Consider the following 26,823-nt stretch of genomic DNA (forward strand, 5'->3'; position numbering starts at 1 on the left):
GTATAAAAGGAGTGATTTATACCTTAGCAAACAAGACAAAAGTATAGATCTCAAGCTGTTATATAGCACTGGGCCCTTGACAACAATTCAAAATAATACAAATCAGAACCTTACAGGGACAATTGATCAAAGTAAGTGAACGAAAAAAGGCAGAGGCGATTGGGAACAGTGCTATCTGACACTTTAATAGATACCCCCTGCCTGCCTTTCAGCCAAACCCTGAGGCACATTGAGTGATCAAACTATTACAGTGGAGACTGCAGGGAAATAATTCTGTAGTGAACTCACACACGGCACGCTCATGTGGCCCTCATTCTCCTGGCTTTCTGTAAAATATCTCCACTTCAGATTGCTTCCATGTGCCACTTTGTATGGCTTTCTCTTCTCCAGGAGAGCGGTTTTTTTCCTCAACTGAAAGGTGTGTTTCATCTTCTCGATTTGCGCAGTCAACTAATGAATGTTGTGCGCGACTTACTTATTGTGGAGATGAAGTCCAGGAAGCGCTCTTTTGGGAAGATCGGGTTCTCCAGGCCTCTAAAGTACAGCTTGAGCACCCCTGCCACTGAGTTGATATCATGCTCGTTCTGGTCATCGATCAGGGGATCCTCACCTGATTGGTGACATTTTACGAGTTAATAAAAGTTTATTCTGTCAAAGTATTCATGAACTAAAGAAGCCCCGTTTTCACTTACCTCTCTCAAATGAGTTTTTAATATCATTGACTTCCACTTGTGATCCCGGCACGCGAAATATGCCCTGCTGCTGCAGGCCTGCAAGAAATATGAACCCAGAATCTTTATACAAGGAGATACACTAGCTAACATTATCTCCAAACTCCAGTGCCAGCCTCAAGAAAGCCCACTGGAAACAAATAACACAGAGCAGGAAATGTAATCTAGTCATAAAAGGAGATGTATTTTCCACAAGAGGGCCCCTCAGTGAGGCTGCAGCATATGGTTTCAGTTACAGGGATCCTAATCAGGTTTCTGGAGTTTCATTAGGTCCAGATCCCAAAGAAAAGGCCTACAGGCTACAGCAATGAGCTGAAGACAGATGTGGAGGTAGACAGGAAGGAGGTGAACGAAGGGTGGATGGACTGACTAAACAAAGACCAATGGGAGTTACAGAACTCTCCATATGTGATCTATTGTTATGAGCTTGTCAAATTTAGGAGCAGGCGGCCTCAGAGGTGGAGAGCAGAGCAGGTCCGAGTCTCTACCTGCGGCTATTTGTGGAAATAAATTGCCTCGTACAATAGCTGCTGTCATCTTTTATGAGACTGGAGTTTTCAGAGGACTCTAGAGTTTGCTCTCGTTGTCTGTCCTTTCACTCACAAGCAGAAATCATTTGTGGCATGATGCGAGACGTACCGTAAAGATTGATGTACCGGACACAGCTCTCAACAACAAGTGGGATTGGTTGACCTGAGTCCTGGAAGGAAATGACGGGGAAACAATAAATATTTCAGAAAGCACTAAACGGTATAAGATTATAAGATCAGTTCTGACATGACACTGACTGTTTTATTATTCTGGCCTAATAGCAATACATGTCTCTAAGTATTAAATAGTATTCAGTATTTATTCATTTTATATACCAATAATAACTACATATAAGCTTATTTAAAGAATGAATTAAAGACAATACTCATTAGATTTTTATTCAGTACATCTTATCAGAAATACAAAGTAAACCACACAATTTATTAGTTCTGGAAACAAGCAGCATGCAAGTGTAGCTCAAGCAGTAGCGGGTATGTTTTAGTGGCCTTGTCCCCCTGACTCAAACTCTCCCTCAGAGGTACCTGAATACGGGTACGGGCATTCCTTCTTCCTCTGGGACAGAAAGCAGCAAAGCACAGAGCAGCAAAGGAAGAGAGGACAGAGAAGCACAGAGTTAAAAAAAAAAAAAAAGGTCACATGACCGGTGAACCGTCTGGAGGTTAAAGTAAGCCGAGTACAGGGGCTGATGACAGGAAAGATACAGAGAGGCATTAGAGTGTCGGGAGCATTGAGGGACAAAAACAGAACCACTGCTGTCTCCTGCCTCTCAGACTTCTAAAGAGTGACCGCATTTAGAAAATAAAGCCTGAGATGGTAAATTGTTGTGATGGGGAATAAAAAGACGCTGACTGATGCTCTGTCTGAATCGGCAGAGCCAAAGAAGGGAGGAGAAGGAAGAGGATTAGAGATTAAACTGCAGTGTTATATCATGGTGAAGGGCAGCTGGAAGAAGGCGGAACAGAAGACTTCAGTGAGGGAGCGGACGAGAGTGAAGGCACTAGCTGCCTTCCTCTTCATCATACAACATCACAGCCACAGGGTACCTTGATGAAGGTCTCCATATTGCCGTTAAACAGCTTATGGTTATACAAGGAGCGAGGCCTAGGCTTCCGCATTTTCTGTGGTTTAGGGGGAAGGGTGGGGGGCCTGGGGAATGATGGACAAAGGGAACAAAAACAGCAAAATCTGTGAAAACTGTACAACTTAACATACCTTCAAAAACAGGTGTGGAATAACACTTAAACAGAGCGGTAAAAAAAAAATCCTTTTGAGTCAAATGTCAGAAAAAAAGTTTAATCTTTTTTAACAGTGATTTCCAATGTGAGGGCCGTGGCCCCTCGGGGGCCCTGAAAGTGCTATAGTAAGTCATTTACATGAAATAAAAAGGTTTTTTTTTATCTGTCAAATTTTACAATTTATGTTGTTAACATGTTTAGTTACTTTAATTTTGGAGGATGCTTGTGAAACGATTTTCATTTTTTGCCATGTTCCTTTTCACATCTTGAAATCCTTCACCTGAGGGCTGATCAGATTTGTATGATTCAAAGTTTTGGGTGGGCAACAGAATATTCTAAGATAAGATTTCAAATTTATTTCACAACATTCTGAGGTGTAATGAAAATAAATAAAAGTTATATGTCTCATTAAAGCCAGCCTTTACTGCAAACAATATGTACCCTACAACGCTTGTTGATTTAGTAAAAACAAAGTCCAGATGAACAATTGTAACCAGGGCCAATGAAACAGGACTACATACCTTGTGGTTCCACATTCAGCCCGTTCCCCTGGGGAAACAAAAACACAACAGAGATAACATGTGTTATCTTTGTGGTACTTATTATACAGACTGCAGTGTCCACCATCAATAGACACAACATGACTATTGAAAGAGCTGTGAATGGAGCAGAGCGAACACTATTCACTGGACAGAGCTATTGAGCAGATCCAGAGGACCCTGTGGGGTTATAGACCTCCTCTCAGAGCACAGAAAAGGAGGGTGGGGGCAGTGGGGTGTATATGTCGGGGGTCTATCAATGGTGAGACTGAGCAATGTCTGTGCTGCCTCAATGAGCCTTTTGTTAGGGGTGTCCAACAATGCACGCACATGTTATAGGGAGACCTATGGATATGTCATAGTCTCTTTTGTATTCCTCACAACCTTCAATTAAAACACAGAAAATCTTGACCAGTTAATACGAAAGTGATCCGGGTCTAATAAACAATGCAAAAGTTTGTCTTTGACTTCAGTCAACTGAACTGGAAGGAAGTGAAAAAACAAACCAATAAAAAATAAAAACAACACTTCAACATTATTTCTTCACTTCACCTAATAATGGACAGAAAGAGCAAAGGCTAACCAATTTTTCAACACATCACACTGGCAGATGGGATGAGGTCTCCGGAGCATTCATCTGAAGAAACAACACACATCATTCCTCTGAGTGATGGCCCCGTCTACCTCTGACCAACCAACCTCTAAATTGTGCTAAGTTTCCCAAGCATGATTTACAAAAAAAAAATAATAATATCCCGGCGGATTGTTACTCTAAATTCATATCTAGAGGGACCAGAATTATCCATTCTTCTTACATGAAAGGTGACAATTACAAATTCAATTAGGTAAACAAGAGAGTATGTGTCGCCTGAACAGAGAAAAGCAAAGGCAGGCTCAGATCTTAACACCATGTTGTCTGGAGCCAAAGTGCTACATTCTGATTTTATTAATACATGCAGCAAAATGTACACGCCATGTGGCACATAACAGCCTCATCATGTTCCCTTGGTCATGATCAAAAACCACCACACAAACACGGCATTTTTTGTACTGAGCTATGAGATAATGTGCAAATGCAACTCTGATTGATCACCTGAATAATTAAACATGGGAGACGCCATATGCCATGCACATACATTCTCTCAGCTGTGGGCATACAAACGGATCCATCCAGGTGTTGATACAAACTTTAATTTGTGCTTTTATGAATGCAAAAGCATTCAATTTGAAGTGTTCAACAAACTCCACAGAGCAAAATGACTTTGAACTGAGACGGAACGAATCCAAGGTGTGATATCTGGAAATATTCATGTGTGCGTTTCAGGGACACAGCTGTCCATGCCTGATGTCCTTTTCTATTAGGTGCACCCCTGATGGAGGAGCAGCTGCAGAAACGGGCCTGAGTCTGGTCCTGCTGATTGATTGGGCGTAAACTGTTCACGGCTGAGGTGACAAGAGGACCCCTGGGGGAGGGAGGGGCCCAGGGAAGTCTTTCTCTTAGAGCCTGGAAAATGAAACTCTCCCTGCGGCTATGGCATATAGAGACTAACCGGATAAACCCTTAACCATTAGGGATAGCCAGAAAAGGCAACGGATACTTCCCATTATATATGGTCTGCTATTGGTGTGACATATTTCCATTAAAGTTTCCCTTTTCCTTCCTGCTTCCTTTAAATAATCCGTCTTTGTAGCCTCATACCTCCTTCCCTGCTGCTTATTAGTGGAGACCTGCGCCACTATAACCCCAGGGGCAGCATTTTACAGAGCAGCGGTGGGGTTCTGTCGCTCATGATGACAGGAGGAAACACTAGCTTATGTGCACACCATTAACAACAAAAAAACTCCGACACTTGAGACAGATGAAGAGGAAAGACTTCTTACCTTCACCCAGTGTCTGCTTCAGTAAGTCATGCTTGGCCTGCAGCTTAATGATGAGGTTACTGCCATTCAGGAACTCCTTGAATTTCTACACAAAGAAATGTGGGCAACAAATGAGTGAGCAGACAAAGCAAATCCAGCACAACATGAACCCAGCCAGACAACTCAAAGTTAAACAAACAAGAACACACCCAATCTGTTCCTGTTTTAATTTCATTTATACTGTTCAGAGCTCGTGGAAATGATGACTTATGGCTTGATTTTAGAGAGAATCAAGTTCAAGTTCAAGGTTCTTTATTTGTCAAATATGCCACATGTTAAACATACAGCACAGATGAAATTGCATTCCCCCCCCCCAGTGCAAACCTGCAGTGCATAATCACAAAGCTAGAGTTCACTTAAGGCCCGCAGACATCATTATTATTATTATTATTATTATTATTAATTAGGACCAACCGACAGCAAGAAATTGACAAGAACTCACAGAAAAGTAAAACATTTCAGTCTCCTGTTGGTTCGCCCTCCTCTTGGCTACATTCATCTTGCTCATGTACGACTCAGAGGCCACAGACTTGATGGACTCAGTGGAGCGGCTGTGTTGGAAAGCATCCGACACGTCAAAATCCTCCACTGTCAGCATGTCCTGCAGCGTTTGCATGGTCGCATCCAAGGTCTTTCTCACCTGAGCAGATGCATGAGAAGGAAAAAAAAAACAAAAAAGGAAAGAAGATGAAACATCCTATTATACCCAGTCTTGTTCATATTTTCCCTTCATGAGAATGAAGGTTATTTCTTTCCAAGCCTTACTCAAACCAAGGTAAGCACACTATTCAAGGCCAAGACGGTTGTATTAACATGACTAACATATTTATATCAAAGATAAATCAACCTCTGAACAATAAATGACCTTGGATTGGCCTAAACTGACAAAAAGAAGGATCTGAAAGTTGTCCCAGAGGAACCTGCAGAGCTTGCATACATCAGACAGACTGAGACTAAATGAAGAGTGCTTGGCAAAGAATACAAATGGGATGTGAAATAACTGAAGGAGACGTTTTGTTTAGGACTGAGATTGATAAAGCTCATTTGTGGTACTGGCATGGCTCTTTCATAAACCTCCAGGGTACACTGGCAGACACGGAAGAGACAAGAGTCATCGGCACAGGAGAGGACTTGGTTATAATCACTTCCATTTGTACCTTTCTAGCCATGGCTCTATTTGATACTGTCCTTTCATCATCCTCCCATTGACAGTTTCACATCCATATTTATAAAAAGAACAACACTGGCTCTGTGACAATCAAAGAACACTCAGCCTCCCACAGGGCAGGGGTCATCTGAGAGTAATTGCAATAAGAACAGATGGTGATGTGGCCCTCCTACTTGGCTCTGGGGGAAATGAGACCGGGCTCTCCGTTTTAGGGGGATGGGGTTGAAGATGGTGTATGTTGGGAGGCCCAGAGCTGTCAAAAATCCTCACCTCCTCGTTCTCAATCTTGAGAGTAGCTAAGCGAGACTGCAGTTGGTGGTAGCGCATGAGGAGTTCTGTCTGGACAGGCTGCTGGGCGCTCACCTGACACACCTTAAGAGCAGGAAACAACGGTTAGAACACACACCAAATAATTCCTCCTAAAGCTTCAAGAGTGACTTTTTTTTAGGTCACTTAGCCCTTAAAGCATCTCACCTCATCTCCCATGTGCGGCAGGTACTCAAAGCGCATCGGAGGGCAGAACACCTGGTTATGCATATCCATGATCTTGTGCTTGTCACTGCGAGAATCCAGGTTGTCCACGGCGTTCTCGATGACATCCAGTCCCTCGTGGCGTGATGTCTCCAGGTTATATTCAGCAGATAGGTAGGTCCTGAAAGTGCGGGCCAAGCTAGCATGGTAGCCAAGGTCACAGCACTGAGGAGAAATAAAAATCTGATAAATATAGGGGGGAGAGACTTTCTTTCTTTTGTTCTTTATTTATTTATTTATTTTTTAAAAAGGCACATTTGAAACCAAAAAAGTTCTGCATTAACCGTTTGGTTTAATGGTTGTATAACAATGTCTATTTCCGCATTGATTGACGATCATATATTCACTCTCTTAACCATGCCCATGGGTGACATCAGGGTGTGCTGACCATACCCTTCACTAATTACATCAGAAAGATTTGAAGTCACAATCCTGGAAAGCAGCAACAACTAATAACAGATAGCTTTATTAGTTTCTGTTTACTTTGACAAATCTAAAAGGATTTTGTCTTCAAGTGTGGACGAATGTTAAAGTGAAACTGTCCGTTGTAATCTTTGCTTGTCATTGTGCCTTCGACCATGTTTTGACCTCTGTAATGGACTAGATCCAAAATTACATCCTACTGTAGATTACCTCTTAAAAATAGCAGTCGAGTTGAGAGAATTACAGGGACGGGCGCAGCAGGACAGCAGAGATAATTACAGAGCCTTATCGCACAGAGCAGTATGAAGTAACCTAATTAAACAGGGATGGTAGTGAGGAGGTTTAAATGGAGCTGGAGGCAACTCAAAGCTCTGTCACTAAGTAAATGCTCCTGAACGCTCTTTAGCAGTGAGGAAGTGCCCTTTTCCACTTTGGTGCACAAGTCTCATTGCATCACTCAGTCAAGGTGGCTCAGTAGACTTCAAACTAAAGGGATAATTAGCCTGTTTGTACACAGACAAAGTGAGTGAGAAAACATTCATTTCTGCAGCAGCAGCCATGAGGAGCCGATCAACAGGAAATACTCCATCATATACTATTCCTTATCTATCTCTCTGTAGAATTGTGCTAAAGTGCTTGATGGGTAAATATACAATAACGTGGATATATCCTTGTTTTTCTTATCCTTATTTTTTCACATTCCACTGATGTCAATTTATAAGTGAACATGTCTTTTTTTTTTTTTTTGGGGGGGGGGGGGGGTGGCTATGTATACCTTTATTGTAGAGACAGATAGAATGGAGAATGACAGGCAGGAAAGGAGCCACAGGTCGGATTTGAACCAAGACCGCCTGCGTCGAGAACTACAGCCTCTGTACATGTGGCATGCACCCTTACCGCTCGGCCACCTGTGCCCTGCGATGTCTTTGTTTCTTTGTGGTCTATTTCAATTACTTCATCCCCAACAATAAAATGAAAACTTAAATGTCTAATTGTAACATTAAATTGCATTGACATACCATCTAAGACAAAACACGTACCGTTTCTTGGATTATGCTGTGATTTACTATTCTAAAAATTATTACATTTTTCCATGACATCATTTACGCTTCTTCTTAATAAGCTTATCCTCCAATGACGGCCATTGTCCAAGATTCACATGGTGAGTCAACAAACAGGTTAGGTCAACAAACCCAACCTGTTAGTTGTTAGAGTCACACTTCAGCAGTTTATAATCACTGAGGCAGACTTCTCCTTGCCTGATTGTCTGGTTTGATGTGCACTGAACAATTTCCCTGACGTGATAAACCGGGCCCTTTTCTCCTCTTCCTCTCTTGTGACAGTCAAACCCGTCATGCTCACAATCTCAGTTCTCTGCAGCTCAGCAGGATCTGATCTGATCTGACATAGGCCTCTCAGTCTGAAGATGCTGTATCCATCAAAGCTGCCTCACACAGGGAGAGTCATGAAACAGCCTTTTCCACAGCCACTGTATATGTGCCAGTACCACTGCAGTTATTTCAAACAATGATTATTTAAAAATAACCCAAATAACGTTCATCAGATCGGATATCATTGACTCATTTCTAACAATATTTGACCTGGGAAATGTGTATCCATCCATCTAGTGACTAATTATAGGTTATGAGGCAGTTTGGCCTCAAGCAAAGACGTGACACAGGGCTCACAATAGCACATAGAAAACAGGGGAAACAGGCATACTTAAGGTCAGATGAAAGAATATATTATTGGTGTTGGAAAGACATTGATAACTGATAACTTGGGCTAACGTAACTCTGCTATCTGCTAGCAACCCACTGCTGCTCTTTATTATTGTCACAAGGTCATTAACTGTAGCTGAAATTCGTTAATTTAACAGGGGATTCGTGCATTGATTGTCATATTAGCCAATATATGATATCACGTTTCAGTCAGTATCGGAGGTTCTATAATTTAATTTATAGTTCTTGAATTTCCCTCGGGATCAATAAAGTATCTATCTATCTATCTATCTATCTATCTATCTATCTATCTATCTATCTATCTATCTATAACAAATGTTTTCTTTAACTCTCAGTCAATGACAAAACAAAAATGAACACAGCATGCAGCAATTACATCACAAGGAAATATAGTTTTAGAAAGACGCAAGGACAGAAAGCAAAAGTTATGAAACCACAGGCAATAATTGAACATCAAGAGAAATGAGTGTATACGGTAAACACATTTCAAAAGTGTCACCCTTGTATGTGTGTTGTGTCCTGAGTAATATTGAAAGAATATGTCAAAAAGATTGAGAAAAAAACACAATCTAGGTCTCATCTAGGATTGATCGAGGCGTTTTCATTGTAATGTGTGTCTGCTTGTCTTCAGTGTGACTGTTAACAGGTCACACTGGGCTGAGAGCCCACTGCCAACCACATTAACCACATTCATGCCAGCACAAACAAAGCCTATGCCCACCAGCTGACTTTCACCGGGTTCCTTCCAACCATTAGTGGTTTTTGCTTAACAAAACCAACCTTTAAAAACACACCTAATCAGACTTTCCAGCATTGCTAGTGTCTCAAATGTATTTTTTTAAGTGTGACCAGTAAGTTTGCTGGGTATTTAACATAGTGATTGATGTATTAAGTAATAAGGAGAATGTTGTGGATTGAACTTTATTTTTAACAGAGAAAAACAGCAAACATTTCTCAAGCTAGTGTTAACTATGTCCCATAAAAATAGATGAGACACACAGAGGAAACAGGGACAGAATGTGTGTCTTTTGTCATGTTTTTCCACTCGCTGAGAGTCGAGGCAGGCCATCACAAGGACATGCTTTGTTTGTCTCAGCAAAGCTCCCAAAAGCAGCATCAACAAAATGAACGAATGAGGACTTCACAGTGGAAGAGAAAAAGCAGAAATGGAAAAGAAATCATTCTGCCAACAACACTGATGGGAGTCCCTAGAAACCATCAGTCAAGAATATCCTTCTGTGGCTCACTGATACCACAGATCATTTAACCAACATTTCTTTTAACAGCAGTCAGTAAGCATCAGATCAGGAAGAAGTTTGTTACGCAGAATGAGTAATGAAAATATGATGGTAAATACATTAATGAAGCCCAACAGAGCAGCTTGAAAACAAACAGCTAACAGGCTGAGTGAATGCAGCGCAGGAACAGATGGTGAGAAAAGCGACATTGCTGCATAGTTAAACCAACATCAGGGATCCCAGCTGAGAGACGTAAACAAACACACGTGCCTAATACGCATACTTACATCAATCATATCAGAGACATCGTGGATGTAATATTTTGCCACGACTGCATTCGTTGCCGCCAGGTTCAATAAATAGTCGTTCCGTGCTTTTGTGCATTTCAGCTTATTCTCGGAGTACTTGGCTTGCCTCTGGGGAGGAGAGAAGAGACAGAGCAGATGAGGGGAAAAAAACATTAGTGATGGGAAATCAGGCAACAGGGAGGATTGAGTGTGCTCAGGCAGCAGCAGAGACAGGGCGGATAGTTTGGAGTATTAAGGGTTTAAAGAAGATGCTTAACAAGCCTGAACTTCTTCTTCATTCGGTCTTTCAAAACTCAAGAACAAGAGGCAGAATGGTGTAGATGAGGACGAAATAGCCTTTAGGAAGCATCTTGTCATTTGTATACTGTAGTTTTTTAATTTGTTGATATAAGGTTCAACAGCTTAAAGAAATAAAGCATTAAATGAAATCGTTGTAAACGATTAATAATAATATTTCCAAAGATGCTACAACATCCCATTACAATAAAAAATATAAATTGCCCACAGACTGTAGTTTGAAGTTCTTAATGTATTCTTAAAGACTCTTAAAGTGCTGACAAACGTCAAAAATACTGTGAGTAGGATTTGTCAAAAGGCTGTTTGTACAAAGCGCATAAAATCATTTTAAAAAGTCTTTCAACAAATAGATTCAGACACAAGTCTTTAAACATTCCTGCTATTGAAAACCACTCAAGCATCATAATTCCAAGTAAAGACATTTTGCCCTTTAATGTGTGTTTCTACATTTTACTAGCAGTGGATTTACTTCCATTCAATACAATAACGCTGATTCCAGCAGTGGGTTAGCAAAAAAAGAGATTCCCTTTTTTTCTTCCTTTTTGACCTGTTTACAGGAAAAAACATTGTGCAAAAGCTCAGAAGCAAGACACAGTCGAAGAGAAGAATATTTATCGCTGTGCTGCTGCGTTATAAATAGGGTTCAGTTCCCAAGCCAAGCAGCCTCTCTGAGGAAACAAGCCTGAGGAGGAAGATCCGCTGTCACCCTGACAGCCTTTGATTCCCCGCACCTGACAGATAATGAGAGTTTCATTTGCATAGTGAAAGTCCAGAATAAGATCTAGAATAAAAAAAATACATTGGTGCATCTAAAGTACAGAGTGCTCAGGAGACCACCAGCTCCAAACTGCTGGCAGAGAAAACTTTGAAATAACTAGAAATCTGCATAAGATGGAAAGAGAGCCGGGGAATACTAATGTTGTCTCTGCATGTTTCTGGCTACAGGCCCACAGTCTGCTTCTAAAGGCTTTCTGATATTATACTGCTGCTTGTCTGCTGGTCTGGCCCACTTTACTGTGTTCAACTGTGCCCCACAAGACGGTCCTACTCTTTTAGAATAGGGTAATTGCTGCTAATTCTACATGTAATAATAGTAATAATTTTAGGGTAATTTTAGTTTATGAAAAAAACTACAACAATTTACATGTAAGGCTCTTTAAAGCTGATGAAGAACTGTCTCACACACATCCAGCACACCTCGGTCATCATAAACATTTTGAAGTCCCACATTGGAGTTTGTCGGAAATGTCTCACATCTCCACTGGTTAGCCTGGATGCTAATGAGCAAAGCTAACCAAGGCAGGGAAAATGTCTCATTACGAAAAAGTAATTAAATGTATTGTTCTTAAAAATGTTAAAGCAGCTTGAACTGCCTAAAGTGGTCTCTTTTTTTCCCCACCAAATAATGTGTCAGGATTATCAGCAGGAAAACTCAAGGCGTTACAAAAACACAACCCTCTACATCACTGGACGCGCTCACCTTCTCTTTCATTTTTTCTATTTTCCTGACAAAGCTGCGTCTTGGCTGGCGGTCCTCATGGCGCAGGAGGTTCACGTTGAGATCTCCAGACTTGCTGAACTGCTTCTCCTCCTGCTTCTCAGCATCCTTCAGCTTGCTCTCTGCACTGATGCTCTCAGTGTGGTACATGTGGTACGTTTTCATCACCTGCAGCAGGAACAAAACAGGCGCTGTCAAACTGATCAGTGGACACACTTGATTCCAAAATAGGATTAGAAAACTTTATTTATCCCCAGCAAACTACTTTGCCACCTGGTTAATTCATACAAACAATATTGAGTGCAATAGTATTACAAAACAAGTAAATACATAAGAAACAGCATTGAGACATAATTTACAGCCATGAATCGTTTTTTCTCAAACCAACTTCAAGTGAGTCTGGGGTAATGTCAATCATAGTTTCAGCCTTTTTATATCAGCTTATTGATCCTATTTGGATCAGCCACATAGATGTTGCCCCCCTCCGAGGAAAGCATTAAAGAGGACACAGCCACGATCCTCTGATAAAACTCTAACATCAGTGTTCTTTTTTCCTATTCAGTAGCGTGCTGACTGAAAGAAACACATGGATAAGCAATGGTTTCTTTGGAATGGATGGAAAGGTTTAATATCCGTACTTTGTAGAAAATAAAATATCCAAAATAATACTTGATTTATTATCGTTTGCTGTGGTTGACTGGCTTCTCAGCTGTGAGATTTTTTTCTGCTTTAATTTTTCATGATTGACTGTGAATTAAATGTCTTTGAGGTTTTTAACACTTTATATGCCCTCAACCATTATTCCAGCAATTGAGACATTATTGGTTAGATAATGAACATAATGAAAAGGTTTCCTTTTTTTTTTAAACAACATTCAAAAAGTATTTCAAACGTTCTTTCAGGCGTATGTTGTAAAGCCAATAGGAGATTGTGTGGAGTGTGCTATAGTCAGTAAACAAATCCGGTTTAATTTGAGCTTTTGCTCATGGCAGCCTGGTGGTTCAGTTTGGGTGTCACTACATGTGGACTTGTTTAAGTGAATCTAGGGCCCCGTGGCTAGTCTTGGATGTCAAATCTTCAACTCGCTTCATCATCCACTCCTCACTGTCATTGTTCACGACGACATTCTTTCTGCAGCAACTCTTCATCTGCCTCGGGCTCGGTCATCTTTCGTGGAGCAGAGTGACAGTCTCGTTCTCTGCAGTTACCTTTTTCACTTTGATCTACTGAGACATCCACCACTCCTCCCCAACACCATCATAACAAGACTGAAGTGACAGAAAACCCCTGTAAGACAAGGCACAAGCCTCCTGGCTCTTTCCAAACTCATCCCAGATGCTCACTGAGAGCGGATCTCCCCTTGGAAGCCTCGTTCGAAAACCTTGTAAAGGCACGTCCAGATGTGAGCTGTGTCTTCAAATGTCATGAGCGTTCAAAATGTTCTATGATCACCTCAGGATGTTGGAGTCAATATAATCAGCAGTTTATTTGTTTCCTGTGGTAAAATACGCAACACTCACTTAGTGCTTAGCTTGAGCTGCAGGGTTCCTTTAAAGTCTCTAAGAGCAGCTAATCAAAAGAATGTTTGTCTTTTGGTCACTTGAAGCTTCAGTACTCTTCTGGCCTCCGAACTTAAAAAGGTATTATTTATCAATTCTGCCACTTAATACAGCTTCTATGTTTTCAGCTATTTGGGCTGGAATAAGTACAACTCGCAACAACAAATAAAGTGACAAAAAACTGCAAGGCAAACACCGTAACGGAAAATACAGATGTACTAAAAGCCAGCGGTCTGTTTTGAGAGTCAACATCCCTGTGCAAAGAGAAACTAGGTTAAAAAAGTATTCCTCTCCTCTCCAGCGTCAAACTGTTTCTTTCAAATTTCTCACAAAACCTGTAAGATTTCCAGCCAACTTTGCACCACGTGAAGGCAGGACCTGCAGCTAAAGAAAGCAGTAATTTGCAGGAAGACTGAGCTTCAGCTGTGTCTACAGGACGTGTGTGTATAGTTGAGTCCACAGACGACAGCCCAGAGCTATTTAACTGCTGAACGAAGTCTCCGAACTGCTGAGAGAAACCCAACGGTGAGAAAATGGCTGGAGCATTTAATCACAAACGCAAGAAGATACTTCTACTACTCTGAGGATTAATCCCTGACTAACCACAGAATCCAGAATTTTCACTCCTACTGGGAGCCTCTGTGGTTCCTCAACTCCTGATTGTCTTGTTTCTGACCATCAAAATCTACAAGACTGTTAGTCAAATGAACTGACTGCAAGAGAAGATTCTGCAGGGTACATGTGGTGAAAGGGGCTTCGTACATCCTTACGTCATCCCTCTCCTGAGGAATGTGCACGTTTTTGATCCAAAAGATGTTGCTCTTGAGCTCCAGTATGAAATCAGAACTGTTTGGCAACAACTTCCGTTTTCCTCAAGCGCCACTCCTCCAACCGCCCTCCCCTTGAGCCAAGCACTCTTTTGTTATCTTGTAGCTCCACGTTGCATTTAAGTTTACGCAGAGTGACTATGATCTAAAAACGCTCACGTCACACCCAAATGTCAGTGAGTTTTTTTGTTTTCTCTAGTCCTCGACTTAAAAAAGCTTTTATACAAAAGGAGAGGAGCCAGCTGTCCAGTCGACGTAAACCTGAAATAAACACAGCTCCAAACTACAAAACATTGAACTTAGGCAAGACAGTCATGACTCATGACTCAGATAGAAATATTGGATTTCTTCTATATTTACACGTTAACTGTTGCACATCTTTCTTCATGAAAGCAATTTTACAAAAAGTAAACGTTACCTTTAGAATTTAGCATTATGAAAAGCATGTAGAAGAAACCAGAGGCGCAGATATTTGCCAAAAGATTTATTTACACTTTAACTTCAAAAAAAGGTTTGGCTGTCTGAAAATGTAGAATTTTGAGATTGAGTGAATTAATGATGAGTTATTTACAAACTATACAGCTGCTATGATATTTTGCAAATCATTATCACTAACATGCCGTGCGTTAAAAATACAGCAGAGTATATAATGAATGAATTAATGAATTGAGGAGAGCCATACCATCACACGGCAGGAGATGCTCATGTTCAGTATTGTTGTTAAGGAAAAGAAGCTTGTGAGAGGCAGAAGAGCAGACATCAGACATATGGTGATGGAAGACAAAGATAAGATAAGCTTTTATTGATCCTAGTGAGGATATTAAGTCGGTGTAGCAGGAAATTAAAACAGATTTAATCATAAAAAAACGGAACTTCACAGAGAAAAATGTCACTGGCAGCCACGTCAGGAGGTGGATTTCACAACTATTTTTCATCTCAGGTTGAGTAATAACAAGAGGATCTGCACTTCCACTTTTCTCTTGCTGAAGCTTCAAGCTTTGAACAATATTTGAACAACCAGCCAATAGTCTTCCAAAACTCTCAATGAGCAGCCAGGGAGCAAAAAGGGATTTCACAGTTTGTCTTTCAGCTAAATTTGCCTTGTTGGCAGCAAGAGCCAACACCACCAGGCTATCACCATGTGGCCACACTATTGATTTGGCCATTTCTGTACAATACAATACTAACAAGTGGAAAATACAAAGCTTTGTTTTTTCTACAGCAGACAGAGTTACTGGTGGTGAGTGTCATGGATAGATAAATGCAGACTGGTCATTTATGGAATACATCAGACTTAAATGTCAATCCTCTCATAGATTATTATTTAAACTGGGGACCCTGAGTCGGAAAGTTCTGTTTTACAGTAGGTAGTACCAAAGCACTTCACCAGGGAAGCTTTTTATAAAAGAAGTAGCGACCCTTTATAAAGGTTAATAAAAAGAAAAGAAAAGAATGATTTCAAAGAGACAAAAAAAAATAAAGGATCTAATTAGAGAAAAGAAATGATGAAAAGATGTGGGAAAAGATTTGTCTTCGTTCGAGGTGCATGCAATTACTACTCTTAAAGAAAGTGATCTTTGTGTTGTCGTTATAATATATTATCCACCTTAGCTGGAGTACATAACTAAGCAATCCTGCGCTTTTATTTGAGGATGCAAGTCAACATTTCAATCTTTAATTTCGAGGCAGACTGCAGCCCAGGCTGAGCAGGGCCCGAGAGACAAGACCTTCTCAGTTTTATTATAAAGCAGGCAAGAGCCTAGAGAACCTGTGCAATGGATATTTACAGAAATATAATAACACAAGTATAGAATAAAGATTTGTATGAGCTCTGCTGTGATCTGATATTGGATTGCGAACAGGACTTTTTATTTTTTTTACACAAAGTAATGAAAGGTTAAGGCATTAAAGCAATGTCGTCTCTCGAGGCATTTTTCTAATAACACAGTCTTTTTAAAATGCGTATGCATGTCATTAACACACATATGGACTTTAGATGCTCATAAGCTCCTCCTAACACTCGCCTGTTTCAGCATCCAAATGTACAGATGGCAGGATCAGAGAGAGCTGCCAGCATTGCCCTCTGCTAATTTGATTCTCATCACAGTGCACATATGAATAAGCCATACAGAGTGCGGCAGCTCTACCAGGTCTTCTGTCTCACTTGGGGGCGGGGGGTTAGGGGGTTGGGGGCGGGTGCGCACAGGACTGCTGAAGTTGCCTGGAGCTTGTCCAGTTGTGGGCACTAAGCCTCACCCAGCTCGGTGCATCCTTCTCCCTGACATATGCTAATCTATCTGCAGGAAATCCTTTTAGAAGCAATTCACTGCCTCTGATCTGAACAGATAACCAGAGATCAAAAAGAAACAATACAACTCATAGGTAACTCAAATGAAGCATAACGACATCAGATAATATGTGAGCATGCTGCGTTCATAAGCACTGTGATCTCATTAGGTTTCACAGATTTCCCACCGTGAACCGTTTTATTTAGGTAGCATTTATGATAATAAGAGATTCTAACATCTTAATTATGAATTAGAAGAGGACACATCCATCCCTGAATCCATTAAGCACCTCTTTTCATTATACAACATATGGGCAGCAGCTGTGGGCTGTCGAGAGAAAAAAAAAACCCTGATATATGTGCAATGTGAAAGCTACGAGAAAAAAAACCTTTTTAAAGCAGTGACAGGTGAGACTACCTCTCTCCTCATCCTAATAAAAAAACACTGCAACTACACTGAAAACATATCGTATGAGTAAATGATTTGGTCTCAACTGACTGTGTTGACATCAGATACAACAAAGCAACCGAGCTGGAACAGATGAACTCAAATGGACAAGTGCGTCCATTGTTATGCGAACAAGGTGAACGTTATGCCATTACTCTTTTGTATATCTCCTGCAAACCTCCAAACTTCTCTTAAGTGAATGAACAAAGACAACCCAACCAGTCGTGTGATCTCTGACCCGGTCCACAGCTGATGGAGTCACAGGTGTGAAAGTGATCTGAGCCCACACACTGTCTGACTCTGAGTGACGCGCACTTTTCCATTTCATCTTTTACATCCACTAACATGCTCATTCCGCCGCTCACCTTCTTCAAACTCATCATGAAGAGCCCGTCTTTACTAAGCCTAAGACACGCTCATCAAAATAATAAGAGAAAGATTTATGTAGATGATACACTTCTGTTTGACTTTGGACCCTGGTAGAAAATGTTTGAATATTTTGAAGGTTCAGCACACTGAGAAGAAGTTGGGAAACACGAACAGGAGTTCTTTGCCAAAGAAGAAACTGATGTTGGAATAAAAGAGGAAGACAACAGGATAATGACAGACAGTGGTGAACAGAAGTTAGAGGTATGACAAGAGGGGAACCTGACACCAAATAGCATAAAGAAAAACAATAATCCTGATTAAATCAATTAACACAGAACAGCTGGACATTGAAACAACACATCTCACTTTTGTTATATCTATCTAATAATTATCCAGCTGTACAAAGTAGATGTAGATGTACAGAAGGTGGCGTGTCAGCAATTATAAGGTATAATCAGAACTAACTCCGGAGCCCTGATGGTACTTGTAGTTTTTAACACATACACAAATGAACAGCCACAAGTATACAGACTTTGCATTTGTTAAACACGAACACTTGAGAATTGACACATTTTAAAGTAAATAATTGAAAGAGAGGAAAAGGGAACAAAAGAAAAAAAATCACTTGAAACAGTCTGTCAGGAAGACGGAGAGAAGATGAAGAAGGAATGGATGCGCTCTGAGAAGAGATAAGATGAGATGAGATGTGAGGTATCGATCTATAGGAGACACAGTACATTACTTACAGTGTACAGTTCATTTGTCACCTTCACCAGCTCCTCGTGCATCTGGATCCCGATGTCCTTACTCTGAAAAAAGCAAGGAGAACGAACAGGGGTCAGAACACAAATCATGTTTGAGCCTTCGGATGTAAGCCGTCAAAACAAGCTATCATGAAGTAGGAGCAGGTCGATAAACGCTGGATGCATTTGCAAAAAAAAAAGAAGTTTGAGCCGATATTCGAAGGCATCAGTGAATGTTGGTGAAATGGGCATCGTGAGGTGAAAACTAAAAGTCTGACATCCTCTGACAAAACATTCACTTGATGCTTCACTTTGATCTCCAAGACAGCTTGAGCCATTTGTTTGCTTCTGTCATCAATTTAAATTGTTGCATCAGAATAACTGAAGAAACTACGAGTGATGCAATAAACTTTTCATAAAGTTTCCTCACAACCGTAAATTTTCTGGCGCCTTTCTGGCGTGTCCTCAGTCCCCACAGTGCGCCTTGTGAAGGGAAACAAGGGACCCTCCTGGAGGCACGGGGAATGTTCTGATGTTTGTTTGTGTGGGAGAGAGGCTTTCAGCTTGTCTTTGAAGACTCAGAGGTGTTAAACTGCACCAACAGCCCCCGCACATCTTTGTATGATTGTCTGACACGTTCAAGAAAACATTTCAGAAAAATAATTCGACTTCACAGATCTCTGGCTTCAGTTGTCATTTTTGTGAAAGTGTGACAGAATTGTTTCCTCAGTGAGGGCTTCGACTTGTTAGGTCTCCGGTATTGATTTAGGGGGCTCATGAGTCTTAGCCCCCTAAATCAATCAATCAAAATAATAATTTTAATCAATTTAGTCATTCTTTGGGGAAAAAAACTGTCACGTACATTTCATGTTCCAGCCTCTTAAATTATCTGGATTTGGTGATTGTTTTTCCTTTCATTTATGGTAGTGAACTGAGATCGTTCGGGTTCTTGGACAAAAGGAATATTAAGGAACATGACTTCTGGCGATGGAAAACGGTTCTATTATTCATATCATTTTGTAAACTTAATAACCTATTGGTCAAAAACGATCAGTAGATTATTCCCTAGTGAAAATAATATAACAAAAAACATCAAACGTAAAGTCACAGTTTGATTTTGATCAAAAACGTTGAGGCCTCTTGAAAACATTTCAACAAGCCACATGAACTTCTGGACAGATTCGGGCTTTTCCAGTTCTCTACTTCTCAGCCTCATATGCTAGACACACAGAGAGTGTAATGTGTGTACTCCTCCCATACATGTGTGAGGCTGGAGCAGCCAAGTCAAAGTCAAACATTTCATCACGTCTCATGTTTTCATATTTCAGCCTCAAGGTGTCAGCACAGATATGAGAGCAGAGCTCAGCTCGAGCCAGAATGCCACACTATAAATATTGTACACACAAGCAGACGTGAACATTACATTTAGCATTTTATGACTTGTTTTAAGTATTTAAAGAGAGCTCGATGAGCCTGTTAGCGCCAATACAATACAATACAATATTTGAAGAAGGTATACATTTGGTTGAATCCTGAATTATTATTATCGGTAATGAACATCCTATTTCTTGAGTTTGTTTTGGATCCAAAAGGATTAATAAGATACATGATACTGTCTTTACCTTGTGTAAGAGCATAGACTGTAAATATAAATGGACGAAGCCTGAGTGACGTCAGTCATCGGTTACAGCAGGGGGACTTCCGAGGCTCATCAGTAGCAGCCGCCATGCTGGACATGCTGTCTCAGCCTAACTTATAGTCAGCCTAATAACAGGCTGAGAGCCAGAGCTGAGGCGGGTTTAAAGCATGTTGATGAACTGTCAACCATGTCAGCTACAGGCAAAACTATGGCTTGTTCATAACATCAAAACTGAGCTTTTCCACATTGGCTTACTAAAGACTGGAGGTTGCTGCTTGAAGTCCCCTATTTTGGTTTGTCAAAGGTGTCTATAAATCAACTAAAATGCAGGTCACATCCAAAAACACCATCCAAAATAACTGACGACAGATCATGTCTACTTCTGTGTTTTACACCGTCTGATTGACTGTATGTGGTGCTCAACATTTACGTTCACAACGCAGCCAGTTGTCCATGAATACCGAAAGTTCAAAAGCAAGTGTATTTGCACCTCCATGCACCTTGTTTGGTTACTTCAACTTCCTTTTCTATCCAACACATTTTTCACACACCCACTCAGTGACACTATCCTCAAAACCTCCTCTCTCTTTGCAATTTAATTAATGTTTTTGTAAATAAATTGCCATAATAAAGAGCAACTTTGGTGTCTCTCCCTTAATCTGCCAGTCATGACGTGAATTATACTAAAATGGATAACACACCTTACTCTGACAGAGGGAGAAAGCCTACAATTTACAACTTAAAGGTTGACTTGAACTGACAAAAACAACGTAATAATGTAATAGATCAAAGTTGGTTGTCACATTTTTAGTGCATTTACATTTGTTACCAAAAGAAAAAGTGAAAAAAGTAGAACAATTGAAATGAGTGAAACATGGTCAGTCTTGTCAGTTGGAGATGTATTCATACAGCTAATCAGGTCAGACTTTTTAGCCTGCAACCAACAATGGCATACATGAGTGCACATTGTTTGAGGTGCTTTCAAATTTGGCAGCAACATTTCAAAAAGACATCCTGTAAATCCCCTGTGCGCACTACCTTAATCAAACACTTTTTTTAACAGTGATAAAAGCTGACTCATTCATTCTGGTGCAACACAATGACTCAGCAAAGTGCACAAATTCATTTCAAACATGAATCATTACGAAGTATAATGGTGTGATGTTGCTTTAACGAGGAAGAGCTGAAAGGTAACCTTTCTGCAGCTATGAAGTATGAACAGGAGTCACACACACACACACACACACACACACACACACACACACACACACACACACACACACACACACACACACACACACACACACACACACACACACACACAGGCACACACAGGCACACACCACACCTACCATTTATTGAGAGGGAGTCACGGGCAGATAAAGCTTCATATTTTCGTCCACACCCTGCTCAGCTATAATAACTCCACTTGAAAAGAACGTGCTGCCTGTGAGTCACAATCATAACTAATCATCAAAGAAGAAGAAGCAAAAAATTGTCAAGAAAAAAAATACCTTCCAACAGTTCACTAAACAAGATAATGAAATGTAACAAACAAGATACCACAGTAATACAGGAGGGATTTGTGGGGTTTGCATTGTTTTTATCTAAATTTCATTCATTAAGTAGCACTGAATCAACATCAAACTGGGATGTGTGATAAACGGGGGAGAATCCTCTAAGGTCTGGTGCAGCTGGTGAATGGCATCTGTATGCATGAGTGGGTCTGAAATCAGACAGACTGCAGCTTGTACTGCAGAGACTTAGGGGGAGCAGGGAGGGTTCAACCAGCCTGTGTGATGCAACCTAGAGTAAGAGCTGGAGGGGGTCAGATTGTAGCAGCCGTCACAATTATGCATGGGATTATATATTATTTAGATCTTCCCTCTATGAAAGGCAAACAATAGAGTGGTCCCACCAGCTGGACCATGATGGAATTCTACTTCACTATGAATTGATACAGAGAACAATTAGCATCGATTAGAGAGCAGGAAAACACGTCCTCTACTTGCTTTAGTATAACTTCATTTCTTTTTCTCCTGATCTTTTCTAGTCTCTACATTCCTGGGAATTGGCTTTTTAACGTAAACAAAAAATGCTAACTATACCATTCTGCTATAATACATCTTACGGGCCTTACTTGTGAAGGACTCAAACAGAAGATGTACATGTGAAGTTGAACAACTTGTACAAACAGATGAAAATATGTTAATATCAAAAGCTAAACCACTAGTAGTCGGTTGTGATAGGACAAAAATGCATGGTTTTTGAATAAGTCCTGTCTCTCCCTTGGCAGAAAGTCAAAATCATAATTTAGGGTTTAATTACAAGAAAAACACCAACCTCAACCTTTTTTGAGTCAAGGAAGTTCATGCTTTGTGTTTTTTAATAATGTAGGATATTAAGTTGGCCAATCTGATTTGGGGGATCTGGGGTGGGTGGTTGTTGGGGAGCAAGCCAACCAGAGCCTCTTCCATGAGCACTCCCAAAAAACCATAAAAGCATTACCACCACCCATTAAGCACAACCACTAATCATAGAACATATATAGCACAATATTCAGTTATTTGGAAAATGTAGTGTAAAACTATACACACTGAACTCAAAACACCAGGACATAAAGCAAAGGTAACAAATCTTCATAATAAATTCCCCTGGATCTTTTGTCAACACCTGTGCTTTCTTTCCTTGATCACCCCTGGCACGTTTAACCGCCAAACATCCAAAGCTCTTTCATTCATTTCTGTTTGACATTTTCAAATTTCCCTGGAGCTCCATCTAATGTTTGATACATTATTTATAACATCATCAGAAACATCCATGCTAGTCTTTATGTATAAAAAAAGATCCTTGAGGGTACCTGACACAGACACACACAATCGTTTCTGAATGTAGCAGTGTAAGCTGACTGGAGCTCACCTACAGGAAGGCCTGCAAGGTGAAAACAGAGTTCTGCTGTTTGGATAAGACCTCAGTCATCTCGGCTATTTGCTGACAGAGAGCCAAAAGTTACACCAGTGGGGGCTGCATAGTGTAGAGTTAGGGGGGTTCATAGATGTACTTTTCCCCAATGCAACTCTGCCTAGTCCATGAGACAGATGCAACATATTTCTTAAGGCAACAATGAGCTTGCATGCTGAAGTCCAATTAAAGCCTAAAAGTAGGCGAGAAGTGTTCAGCTCTTTTTATTGCCCGTCTAACGAAAATAATTGGTGCAATGTTGCTAAGCCCGTAGCAGTAATGATAGTCTCACTGACCTTCTTGAACAGACGGATGACATCCTCACTGATCTGGGCCAGGCGGACAATGACATTGTTAGTGTAGATGTCACTAAGGGTGGCATGGTCCCGGCTCTCCCTCCTCGTCTGGTTCAGCACCAGATACCAGGAGTTTACTGAGGACAGCAGGTGTTGGTCCTTCCTGAAAAAAATAAATAGACAGGAAGAATGCAGATGTGTTCAAATGTATCTTAGCCTTGATCATATGGCCAATATAGGAAAGGTTTTCCTATGGTAATTCATTTGTATGTGGGATAACATGCTTGTTTACATTGTTTAGAAAAAACTGCCACGCTAAAGGCTTTTTAATAATGTTTGCTAAATACTAAGGTTAGAGTTCTAATTAGTAACTAAGAAATATTAGCATGCTTTAGCATGTTACATATTGTGTTTGCACAGCTAACCTCAAATATACTGAATGATTTGTTTTCCACTAACTATTTATGACTGGGAACAAAACTACACAACACCACAGTGATATCCAAATAATATCCAAAGTAGGCGCAGCACCAGTGTACATTTTAAATAACTGCAATGAAATCTAATTCATGTCAAATTGATTTCCTTTTTGTCCATTTCTGCCCTCTCTTCCACCTGACCCAAACAAAGCTGCAGTCAAACGAGGCATCCGCTTGTTTAAATATACAATGCTGCTGACCATAATGATTCAGAGAGTCATGGGCCCTGATTGCTGCATAATCAGTTTAAACTGTCTCCGCCTCGGGGTGCTTTCAAATAGAAAGACCAAGGCACATAGACATTTAACTACACACATACACACAATCCCTTCCAACACATACTCTCGTCTGGATCCTATCCGAGCATTAATCAATCAGCCAACCCTTAGGAGGAGACAAAGAGAGAGAGAGGGGGAAATCGGAGCAGAAAAAGGATTGAGTCGGAGCAGGGTTGGGGGGGGGGGGAATAGGGTTTCACATGAAGAAAAAACGGATAAGACATCAAAGAGCCCCCTTTAGAGAGCCTCCATAATGCTAATCACATCTGATGAAGTTTATTCCTAGCCGCTCTACAGTGCTTCCCCTATCATCCCTCCACTGGCCCTTAACACACTCATATCAGACTTCCAGGAGAGCAGCACGTTGTTCTTACGTCAGTGTGAAGCAGACAACAGTGTGTAGGAAATCTCATCTTTCCATCTATCACAGAGTCTTTCACTTCATATTGAGCATGGTGTCCTCAGATGCACTTTGCCTGATAGCAATTCAATTGATTTCTTATTTAAGAAATGTAATGGTGAATTAAAACAGCTGAGGAAATCAAGCCATGCTTCCACTTCACGTCAGCCTTGCAATCAAAAAGTAATTATAAAATGATGAATTCGGTCTATCAAAATCAGAGGTTTTTAATCAACAATAGTAACACATTATGGACCACTCTAACCCTAACCCCTCTCATGGGTGGCCTATTTCTTTTGTCTTATAATCCCACATGTTGTACAAGTTCTGCTCAGCAGACCTATCAGCCTGTAATGTACACTGCAACTTGCTGAATAATTTGTTTTTGTGCTTCAGACATGTAGAAAACATCAACTCTACTCCCTGCTAATCCCTAAAAGTGGCCAGAGATGCTTCATCACTTTCCCAAGAAAAATCAGACTAGCAACTTTTTTATCTTCCTAAACTTTTCCACACAGCATGGTTTCTGTGAGCTATGCTGTTTTCCACTAAACTGGAGGACAAGGTTGTTTATATTTAATGCAAATTGACATTTCTACCCTGTTTTTTTTTGTTCATTTTCTGGCACTCTTGTAAAGTCTCTTGATGCATTTTTTTTTTACATGTGTTGGCGACACACAAAAAAAGATTGATTAAATTATCAACAAACATAATATAAAGAGCATATCAAAATTTAGACCAGATGACTGCTGAAAAAAGTCAATCTGTTCTCAATCCAGTTAATACATTTTAAATTTAGAGATTTTAAAGATAGAGATTAGAAAGAAAACACAAAAGAAAAAACATAGGGGTCATAAAGTGGCCATGTATATGTTCCTGATGCTCAGGGATCAAGGCTTGAAGCTTAAAACAAACAGGCTGTAAGATCTTGTTTTTCCCTGCTCCCTGTCAGAATTTAACAGGAATAAGCAGCAGGAGGTCTGGAATGAGGCTTCATCTCTGGGTGCTGGATATTTTAACACAGTAATTAATGCAGTTCTTTATTTATGGGACAGAAGAACTACCTTTCCAAAAGTGATTCTTACCAAGACCTGACTGCATGTTCAGCTAAGCACATTCTTCCATCAATACCTTGTATTCCCTCTGATTTCCCGTAAAAGTGTCAGTTTAGAGCCTGCAGGTCAATTAATCGAGACGGCTTCAAAAGGGCTGGTTTTAGATGGCACCATGCCCCTGTATTTAAACACAGGATATCATTAACATGCAGAGGGCAAGAGATGAGCTCTGAGGGTCTCTAGAGATGTAAAGACGGGGAGAGGGGGAGGAGAGGGGAGTGAAGCTCTCTGGCATCCTGTTACATCTGCCTCATCCTGGGAAGCTGCCTGAAAGTCTCCATGGATTTTTACAAGGTTTGCATCCATGCAGAGATTTCTGTGAAATGTGTAAAGAAGAACAGGCACAGAGACAGCAAACGTGAACAGAGGAACAAAGAATAGAGGGATTGGTTGGAGAATATAGCCATGATCCTTTGATTGAAGGGTAACGTGAGGGCATGTGCATTAACAGAACACATATTCATTGTATCAAACAGTAATGGTTGCTTTAGTTACGGCTGCAATGGATGCAACCATCTCCTCACCCAGGGCGTGTGATGTGACTGAGCCAGGATTTCTAAGAGGAAGTGTGTATTTGTCAAAGCAGGACTGGGCTCTATGAAGGTCTTTAATCCCCTCCACACTGCTTGCCTCCCGCTTATCAATGAAACAGCCGTGGAAGAACAGTCTCGAAAGACAAGGGTGCACATGGGCACGTCCCGCACACTTTGCCATTCAAATAGGCTTTTCCCCCCCTTTTCATGCAGTGCTTCAATATGCTACAATGCTGATCTGCACATCATTAAATGCTTTTTTTTCTTTAAGGAGGCTTGGTGCCAATGTTTGACGAGGCACAGCTGCACAGTTTCAGGGGCCGGAGAAGAACGTCAATAGAGAGACGAAGGTTTGACAGGAAAATCAGAATGCAAACCAGTTATTCTATTGATGCTGTATGCTGACCTCCTTTAGCTGTGCTCTTCAATCTGATGAGAGCAGACCTGGTTAAGTAAAAAATGAAAACAAGCCTCGAGTTACTGTTTGATCTTTGGCCTCATAGATCTCCAGAGTGCCATGATTAAAGTTCTCGCTATAGCTGTTCAGGAGCCACAAAAAGAATAAACAGCATTTCTTAATTACAATTTCTTAACTAAACAGGAAAGAGAGACGCTATGTCTGTTTACGTAATGTCTAATTCAAATTTTGCTTTTCTATCTTTTCATCTTATCTTTCTCGGTTGTTGTTTTTCTTCTTTTGTAGCAGT

General features: G+C 40.6%; 1 protein-coding gene across 2 annotated transcripts in view; it reads right to left on the reverse strand.

Moving 5' to 3' along the window:
• Positions 1 to 26,823, reverse strand: part of srgap3 (SLIT-ROBO Rho GTPase activating protein 3) — a 57,041-nt gene that overhangs the window by 9,741 nt on the left and 20,477 nt on the right. The window contains exons 3-15 of one of the 2 annotated variants that reach the window (XM_079342564.1): positions 23,312 to 23,474; positions 18,419 to 18,481; positions 12,165 to 12,350; positions 10,367 to 10,495; positions 6,620 to 6,841; positions 6,416 to 6,517; positions 5,420 to 5,617; positions 4,939 to 5,023; positions 3,040 to 3,067; positions 1,805 to 1,835; positions 1,371 to 1,431; positions 693 to 770; positions 476 to 610 (exon numbers count right to left, since the gene is read on the reverse strand). In XM_079342564.1, the coding sequence (XP_079198690.1) occupies positions 476 to 610; positions 693 to 770; positions 1,371 to 1,431; positions 1,805 to 1,835; positions 3,040 to 3,067; positions 4,939 to 5,023; positions 5,420 to 5,617; positions 6,416 to 6,517; positions 6,620 to 6,841; positions 10,367 to 10,495; positions 12,165 to 12,350; positions 18,419 to 18,481; positions 23,312 to 23,474 (1,481 nt within the window). Of the gene's footprint in view, positions 1 to 475; positions 611 to 692; positions 771 to 1,370; positions 1,432 to 1,804; positions 1,836 to 2,326; positions 2,430 to 3,039; positions 3,068 to 4,938; positions 5,024 to 5,419; positions 5,618 to 6,415; positions 6,518 to 6,619; positions 6,842 to 10,366; positions 10,496 to 12,164; positions 12,351 to 18,418; positions 18,482 to 23,311; positions 23,475 to 26,823 lie in introns of both variants that reach the window. The other variant, XM_079342563.1, reaches the window with a different exon arrangement.

Source organism: Symphodus melops (assembly GCF_947650265.1).
Source record: "Symphodus melops genome assembly, chromosome: 4".
NCBI classification, from domain to species: Eukaryota; Metazoa; Chordata; class Actinopteri; order Labriformes; family Labridae; genus Symphodus; species Symphodus melops.